The following is a 9,396-nucleotide window of genomic DNA, read 5'->3' on the forward strand; positions in this document are numbered from 1 at the left end:
TGCCATGGCAATGGCTCCTGGGTAGACTACACCGGCAGTAGCAATCGGAATCTGTGCTTGCTGCCTGTAATTGAAAAATAAAAACACATTTTAAATACTGGGAAGAGGAAAGAAACAACTGACAGGATAGCAACTTGTACTTTCATTGCACATCATAGTGAGATTGGTGGGGTAGGTTCCTAGATGATCCACACCACAATTTCCCCATCCTTATCTTCCAACCTTCATTAACTGATCATGTTACTTAAGTCAGGCCTGACACAAACAACTGATGCAGATGTCCCTAAGCTTTAGGAAACTGAGTCTGTATCTGAACTTTGCTGCCTGGGTTCATTTATCTGTAATGCCAGGTTCCCTCCTGGGTGAAGAAGCACACAGCCAATGACAAATATTCCTTCCTTAAAAAAAAAAAATTAAAAAAAGCTTTCCCCTGCAAGTATCACAAGTTGGAGAGCATACCTGGAGCCAAAAACAAGACAGTGTTTTACTGCTAGGAAAGGTAGCTTGGCCTGGACCGTTTGAATAGGTATTGTAGGATGGACTAAGGAATGGGGAGTCTATTTGAAAGCCTGATTCGGGCTGGGAATAAGCCCTTTATCCAGAAACCTGAAGGACAAAGAGAAGGTGAACAAGAAGCTGTCTGTGGCCCACCTGAGCAGGTGAGTGATTGCCAGAGGCTTTGCCCTGCAATGTGGTAATTCCATGAAACTTTAGAGGTAGCATAAGTAAAGTCTATAGGATGGCAGGGAGAGAAGAAGAAAGAGGATACAGTAAAAGCTGTTATCCAGCATCCACCGGGAATGGGGGATGCCGGTCAATCAAATATTCTGGTTAATCAAATGTGCAGCATCTGGTGCACTCCCCAGCGTCAGTGTGCTGGGGGACAGGGAGGGGAGCCCTGCGCAGCGGGCTTTGCCCCACGCAGGCTGCTTTGCCCTGGGCCGTGGGCCGAAGAAGTGGCAAGAACTCTGCTCACAGCGGCAGCGAAACCTGGAAGTGGTACTTCTGGTTTCGCTTTTGCCGCGTCCCTTGGATGCCAGTTAGAAAGGTTTTCTGGCTAATAAATTGCCAGTTAACACAGCTTTTGCTGTACATTTTCGATAAATAAGGGCAACCTCCTGGGCCTACAAAAGCAAGGGCTGTTTATCAAAACTAGATTCTTTGAGGGGGGGCATATGAAACTGGGAAAAATACTTAAAATGATTAACATGCTTTATTTTAAAATAAATAAATAAGACATGCGAGCAATGTGAGTGTTTGATCAAATCCTCCATAGGACACTTAAGCCTTGGGAATGTGTATGCGGTAATGAAAGCAGAATTATTTTAGGCCATCGAAATTCCCTTTTTATATCAAGAATGCTAGCTGTGTTATACCAGTGTTTATTTCCCTGACAAGCTCCAGGGTCCCAACAAGCCTAGAGGTTTAAAATTCATGCTCCTTTTGTTTCCTTGCTGCATGAAGTAATTCCATTGCAGTAATGCTCTTCAGTACATGCTGCACATTGTAATGTCATCAGCAGTGTGTCCATCTGTACTGAAAAGCCTTGCCATAGGAGACAGGGTGCAATCTCTTGAGATAAACATCCTTAATTAAGAATGAAACCCTTCCCTGTTCCTCAGCCTGACTGTGTACTGCCAACACACTAAGCCTGATGCACTACAGTGATCCTGAAAGGCTGCAGTGCCAAACATCTTTACATTGGTTTGGAATTACTTGCCACATGTTTTAATACTTGCTGCTTGCCATTCTAGGATGCCACCTCACCTTCCAGGGTTCCTACGCATGCCTTTCCCAAACTATTTGATCCAATGCACTAAATGGCAACTATGTGGGTGAAACTAAATGCCAGCTAGAGACCAGAATAAACTCTCACAGAAAAAATTCAACAAACAAAAATTCATAAGCTGTCTGGACCCTAAGAACCAAAGACTTAACACTGATACTGGTTTATGGCACATAATAACCTACCTGATTCCTGGATTCTTTCAACACATGAAAGGTGAGACTGAAGGCACAGACAGAAAAGCAGCTGCCCTTTGTAACTCATGGTGCTTTGCAGGAAGTGCCATGAGTTACAACAATCCCCCAGACCCAAAAGATATATGCTGTTGGGTTCCGGGAGTTGAAGAATTGAGCTGCTGTTTAGAGCACCTGAGAGCCTGCAGCTGCGTTCCCCTAGCAATGCCTCTCCTTCTCCTGGCCCTGGCACTGTTTTCAGAATGGCAGGGGGGAAAGGGAGCAGATAGAGCTCATTCTAGGGGTTGCCCAGCCAGCACTGGAGGGAGGGACAGGGAGATGGGGGGGGGGGGGGGCCCCCAGCCCACCCCCCCCCCCCTCCCCCCCCCCCCCCCTCCCCCCCCCCCCCCCTCCCCCCCCCCCCCCCTGGCCGGCTGCAAAACCCACAGACTGAACTCCCTCCACTCCCTTCCCCACTTCCCGTTCTGAAGATAGTGCTGGGAGCAGGGTTGAGCTGCATCAGCCTAGCCCTGCTACCAGTGCATGCAGACACAAGTTACTGAAGGCGCTCCATTTTGAAGCATCTTAATCCTCATGCAATGCGGATTCAAACTGTCATGGGATTGGGCCCTTTTAAAGCACTCTGCAGCTGTGCAGTTGTGTTTGGTCACAGCTGTAGATTGCAATCAGGGGCTAGACTGGGCAAAAATTGTCACTTGTGTCTGTGCCTTGTGGCACCTCCCATTTGATAGGCTTTGATCTCCCAGTAATCAGCTGCTTGTGCTGTTTGTCAGCTACCCTTGGGAATCCCCTCTCCCCCACTTACAACTGCTTTTACTATTCTGTGCTAGCTTCTACTGTTCTGATTGATGAAGAACATCTTACTTTCAAAAGCACCATCTCATCTGCAATCATTATTGTTTTATTTTTGTACCAATATATATTGTGTCATTGATATAAATTACTTTTTCTTATCTGCTAAAATTTTTTTGTTTGAATCAGTGTTTGTATAAATGGGACTCAGTGCTTTTCAATTTTTTTAAATCTTTAATAGGAGCACTTTACACTTAAATGGTGGCTTTTATAACATTGCAAATGTTCAATAATCAAAGAAAATTTTCCACCCCTTTAGTACCTTCCAGTGGAAGATCTCAAAGTACTCTATGGATATTAAAGCTCACAATGGTTACACAAGGGAAGCATTATTAAACAATTATTACAAATGAGAAAAGTGAAAAGGAAAACAATAAGTTTTTTGAAAAAAAGCCCATCACTCAGTTAGATCCTAGTCCTGGACAAGTTACAAAATTTGTCAGCACCTAGTGTGAAAAATTGTTCTCTTATTTTGGTTCCTGAATGGGAGCTAAATTTCTGTGAAAAAAAAAAGTCAGCACTAAATGACCTGCACAAGGTTACTTGGCAAATCAGAGCCAGCAACAGGAAGGGAACATAGGTATCCTGACTCCAACTGGTCTTACTAAAGTCAATGGGAGTTTTGCCACTGACTTCAACAGAGACAGGATTTCTCACCCCAGTCCCTTTCTCTAAACCCTACACAAATTATTTCCAGAATGCTTTGTTTTCAAGTGGTATTTGTCAGACTTATCTGGAAAGTTGAATATTTAAAATGTTGCAAGGTTATTTCAAAAAAATTAGAAAGCGTGCGTGTTGGTCAGATAAGCAATGGTTTGGGGGCTCTGTTGCCACTTATTCTTCTTCAAAAAGGCTCTCCCCTCCCTTTTTTTTAAATCTCTTGATGCCAAATGTTGGCTGACTTCCCTGTGTTTGTTTCAGTGCTTACCAGTGGGATCCCTGGACCTGCCAGCGCCACAGGGTTAAGCAGCTCAAATTTTCTGTTGAGCTGTTTATTATAACAATGCACACTGTAGCTGTTTAAAACCCTGTCTGATGACACTTAACAGCAGCCCAAGAGATAGTCTGCTCTTCATTGGTGCTCTCATACATTAACTAGAGACACACACAATCCAGTCCAATAACAGTAAAAATTATTCCATTTTCAACCCAAGCTGACCAGGACCCAAATGCCATCTTTTCTGAAGCCAGGAGACTTTTTACTTGAAACCACTATGTTTTGTGTAGCTCTCCATTTCCTGGTGGGGAGACAGAAAAAAACCCAAACAAGTCTTTCTTTTTACTGCTTCTGACCTATTGTAGCTTAAGCCAAAAACTATTCACAGAGGGAATCACAGGCAGGCTTCTAGAGGGAAAAAAACCTAGGTAAATCAGGACAATTAGTAATTGGATATTTATCTGAACTAGTCCTCTTGAGACTTGTACCCAGCAAAGGATGCATTTTACTGCAGAGGAAACATCTGTGGCATGACTAAAAGCCATCAGGCTCTTTGTACATGCCCAGTGAGAGCTGATTGACAGTGTTCAAGGTGAGTTTCTGTCTGCATTGGCCTTACCAGTAAGGATCAACCTACTTGGGCCATTGTCTTCAATGTATTGCAGAGTTGTTCTTTTGCAAACTGGATCAACAGGATCAACAGGAACTTACACAGATTAATTCACCTATCTTTTGTAGAGCCCCATGAGGAAACAATATTCAGCATTTTTGTGGTGTTCTTCATTTGAAGATCATAAAATATCACATTTCTGTATTACAAATATGGGAATAAGATGAATTTTGGCCCAAGTTACAAAGGAAAGAAACTGCAATGGGCCATGAACAGCTCTGACTTCCAGTGCAGTGTCTCAGGCCTTGAAACTTATAAGCCTTTTTTAATAAAATACAAATTTTACAACACTAAACCCCCCACAACAAGACCGTTTAAATTAGAATCTGTAGTATGCTAGGAAGGTCTCATACCCAACGTTAAAATATTGCCTCATCTCTTGGCGTCTGTTGCGCATGATTGCCTTGTACTCGCCAATCCGCAATTTTTTGCCATCTACAAGACAGGTACGTTTTGGCCTTGGCTTGTATTTGTAGTCTGGGTACTTTTCCAGGTGCTGTTTGCTGAGTCGGGCCTGCTCTTCGTAGTATGGCTGCTTCTCTAGATTTGTCATAGCTTTCCAGCGAGATCCTGTCAGAAAAAGAAAACAAACATTTTCTAAGCAAGAGAAACAAATGTCTTTCAGGACAAGACACCAGTGGACTTATTGCTTTGCACTGTGAGACTGTCAGCCACTTAGACAAGGGAGGTCAGGTCCTTGATATCCCTTTTTTGGATATCAAACTAATCAGAGTATGGCCATGTGGTAAAGGAAATGCTGTGGGTAGTTTTGTTTGTGGCATTCTTTTCTTTTGAGTCAGTATTTTATTGACACTGCTCTTAAATATGTCAGCTTTTAAGTGAGGCGTATTGGCAGAAGAAAATGTTGGGAAACTTGCCCAAGTGCCCAGATGAGGCAGAAACCCAGGGTACTGACTACTAGTAATCACTGAAAATCCCTGACACTTTCTGTAAGGGTAAGTATGGAAGATTCACTGCCCATGTTCACTCACAATTTCATTAAGACCTGGAATAATTCTTCATTTCCTGTTCTAATGCCTGTTCTGTAGGCTGTGAACTGGCTGCTCTTGTTCCACCCAGGACTAAGACACAAGTGATAAAAATCCATGTCTAGGGTACTGGCTGTTAGAACTGCGTTATATCAATGTCTAATTGTTCATTATCAAAAACGTATTTTCAGCTCTTTGTTGTGGTAAGAAAAACCACAAGCTGATTATAACTGATGTCTACCTGCCTGCAGTGAACCTGAAGCAATAGATATGAGATGTGTGAATTGTCCTGTATGTCTCAATGAGGCCTTAATTCCTAGAGCTCCTGATCTACAGAGTCATGAATTCTCACTCAGCAGAGAACTTGTATTGTTGGAGGAGAATAATATTATGTGGAATCAGAAAAAATATATGCCTTAAACTTTGACTATTTTAGTTATAAGATGACATAACCGCTTTGTGGAGAATTGCTGGCTCTGTATAGTAGAACAGATAAGAGAAAGTGTTTGTTCTTTATAACTCCTCTGCAACTGCTTCGCTCACCGCGGCCTTGAAGATAGCAAAAAGTATGTACAACTCTGATTTGCAGGTGCAAGAAGGAGGTTTGTAAACTAACCTCGCCTCCCCCATTAGTTCCCATCCTGATTACAACAAAGAAATAATGAAATAATGTTATAGCCGCTTTTCATGCTAATTTCACTATATGATCACGTGAGTTATAAGCAACTGTTAAAAAGTATATAAGCCTCCTGATTTTGCTCTTGGGGGGGACCCCTTCCAAGTGCTTGGGAGATCCATGTCACTTTGGAATCCCCCCTACAGCTATAGTTTCTTTTAAATAAAAGCTTCTGCTGACCTGACCCAAAAGTATGCTGCGTGTGTTTCCACGACAATTCCTGGTGCCGTGACTCGGATCCAGAACACAGGCTGAGAAAGGAGGACCGCAGACTGCCCCCCCCGAACCCCGAGGCGCCAAACTTGAGAGGTAAGAGACCTAATTCAAAATCTCTATTGGGGTTTCGGAGGAGGACTGCCTGTAGGCTCCCAACTTGGCCGTGGTAACTGGATCTGAACCTTGTTAAAACAGGTCAGTCTGAACCTTACTGCCGGCTAAAATTTTCTGTCTGGTAAAGGATCCCATTTTGTGTCTGGTAACGTACGTTTTATTTAGGGAGAAACTGTATGAAGCACCTTCATCCTACAGCACATCGGGCTTGTCGTTAATTAACTAAGGCGGTGTGGGGGAGGAGGTCTGGCTGACTGAATGAATGTGCATGTGTGTGTATTTAGAAATATGAGCCACTGACCAGGTCTGAGACTACGGTTGGGTTCAGCCGCCCCAATTCTGCCTGACAGGGCAGTTTTGAAAGCAAGGGGGCCCAACTGGAACCTCGTGACCCAGTGGACAGGGCTTCCCAGTGATTGAATAAATGTGTGTGTGTGCATTTAGAAAAATGAGCCACTGACCAGGTCTGGGACTAAGGCTGGGTCTAGCCGCCCCGATTCTGCCTAAAAAAGGTAGCGTCGAAAGCAAGGGGGCCCAGCTGAAACCTCGTGACCCAGTGGACAGGGCGTCTGAGTGATTTTGTCTTTTCCAAACCCCTTGTCCCAGTAGCTTCTGCCGAGAGCAGGAGTGAAAGGATTCCTCTTGTGTTTCCCTTCCCATTTCCATTTTATGAGCCGGTGTCGGGTCAGAAGCCTTTTGTCTGGGCAGTGAAAAACTGCGGGGCAAGGCACTGAGCGGCCCGGACATCCTAAATAAGCCTCTCCTACGTCTCCCTGTGTGACTGAAAATGGGAACGAGTCAGTCTAAACAAGTTCCCGTCCCCCCTAAGGGGACTCCGGCGTACTTTATGTACACACACTATTCTCCCGAGGCTTGCAAGTACCTGGATAAGTGGAACTGGTATACTAGGGATGATCCTGTGAAGCATTTTCCACAAGAAGGAACATTTGATCAGGATAAAATAGTGCACTTAAGAGGGGCTTTAGAGTCCCGTGGATCCAAAACACCACAAAACCAGTGGGACGCGTTCTTTTATTGGTATGATGAAATGTCCAAAAGGCGGACAGAATCTCAAACTAGGAGCCTAAAAGACTCTCAAGAAAAATTAAAACAGCAGTTACAAGCTGTTCGGGAGAAATTGGCTGCTCCCCCAAATTACACGCCGGCCACCGCTCCGATGTATCCAGCATTGCCCGGGGCGCCCCCACCACCGGAGCCAGCAGAGGATATCCTTGACCTTTGTTCGAACCCTGCTCTCCTGGGACTCCCACATCAGCAACAACCGGTTCAACATCAGGCTGCAGCCCAGGCTAGTAACTCATTAGCTGAAGCTCCTTCAGTAAATCCATCCACGGAGCTTAATAGTCTGGACTCATCCACCATATCTGCCACTCAATCATCACCAGTGTGGCAATTTACTCCTGGGTCACAACCCACCACAGGTGTATTTAGAAGAATGGGAATAGGCATGGAAAGATCTCCCATCAATCTTAGATCCCGAGCTGCACAAGTTTACCCCCTAAGACAAATGCCAGGCATTGGCACCGATGGACAAAATATAGTAACCGTGCATGCACCCTGGACTCCAGGTGATCTCTACAATTTAACTCAAAAATTCCCCAAAATCAGGGAAGACCCAGAAAAATTTCAGGAAGAATTGCAGACTGTTATAAATTGTTATAATCCAACATGGGCTGACATTAATCAGCTCATGCGATCGATTTTGCCCAAGGAAACTATGCTACGTCTGTATGCTGCCTGTACTTGGCCAGATCAAAACCCAGGGATTGGCCAAGACTTTATTGACAAGAGAAATGCTTTGGTTCAGGCAGTTCTCACAATTTGCCCAAAAAAGGCAGACTGGACCAAAATAAATACCTGTAAACAAAACAAAAATGAACACCCCAGTGACTATTTGGAACGCCTCAAACAGGCATTTGAACGATACTCAGGAATGGATAACCCAGTCGGAAATGCTAAACAAGCAATAGTGGCAGCATTCATCCAGGGACTTAACCCTAAAATTGCTGAGAAAATTCAAACAGTAATTATTGGCTGGGAAACTAAAGATTTGACTGAAGTCCTTGCTGCGGCTAACCATTTTCATAACAAATTGGAACGGTCTAAAGACAATGCCGAGTTTAAGTTAATGGCCTTACAGATTTCTCAGTTGCAGGGTCCAGGTAGAGGAAGGGGACGAGGACGGGGAAGGGGAGGCCCGGGTAGATTCAGGGGAAGAGATAGATCCTTGAGCCCACAAAACCCAGGCTATGGGAACCAATGTCATTATTGCAAGCAAGAAGGACATTGGAAATCAGAATGCCCCAAGCGCCCCGGCCAAGGACCCAGACCCCAGTCCCTGCCCCCACCTCCACTTCCTGTCAATTTTCCCAGTGTTGAATAGGACAGCCTGAGGGACAGTGACATCATCGCTCCTTTGCTTGCTACTGACCAATCTGGTCCGTTTGTTGAATGCCTTATTTCTGGTAAACCTGTCTCCTGTCTTGTCGACACCGGAGCATCCCGCTCCACGCTAAAGGCTGCTGAGTTTCCTTTTCTACCTTATTCTCCTGAAACTATAAATGCTGTCGGTATAGGCGGACAACCTATCCCACATCCCGTCTCTGAACCTGTCTCCATCTCTATTGGCCCTTTGTCTGAAAATCATGCCTTTCTTCTTAGCCCCTGTGCACCTGTCAACCTTCTTGGTAAGGATTTGTTGTGTAAACTGGGATGCGTGATTTATTGTAGCCCAGATGGTGTTTACCTTGAGGTACCAGAACATAGGGAAACTGAGCTTGTGGCTTTGCTAACCCAGGAGTACTCTGAACCTGACACTTCCTACTTGCAAGAGGAACTGTTGGCACGAGTACCTCCACAGCTGTGGTCCACCCATGCAAATGAAGTGGGGCACATGCTGAGTGCTGAACCAGTGCGTATCATCTTGAACCCTGCCAAGCCA

The 9,396-nt window shown here is 44.7% G+C and overlaps 1 protein-coding gene across 2 annotated transcripts in view; it reads right to left on the reverse strand.

Annotated features, from left to right (window-relative positions):
* SOX5 (SRY-box 5) overlaps positions 1-9,396 on the reverse strand; it is a 404,814-nt gene that overhangs the window by 3,286 nt on the left and 392,132 nt on the right. For both annotated transcript variants that reach the window (XM_025214719.1, XM_025214720.1), the window contains exons 14-15: positions 4,793-5,009; positions 1-64 (exon numbers count right to left, since the gene is read on the reverse strand). The exon at positions 1-64 is cut by the window's left edge and continues 3,286 nt beyond it. In XM_025214719.1, coding sequence (XP_025070504.1) covers positions 1-64; positions 4,793-5,009 — 281 coding nt within the window. The remainder of the gene's footprint in view (positions 65-4,792; positions 5,010-9,396) is intronic.

The sequence above is a fragment of the Alligator sinensis genome, unplaced genomic scaffold, assembly GCF_000455745.1.
Source record: "Alligator sinensis unplaced genomic scaffold, ASM45574v1 scaffold1024_1, whole genome shotgun sequence".
NCBI classification, from domain to species: domain Eukaryota; kingdom Metazoa; phylum Chordata; order Crocodylia; family Alligatoridae; genus Alligator; species Alligator sinensis.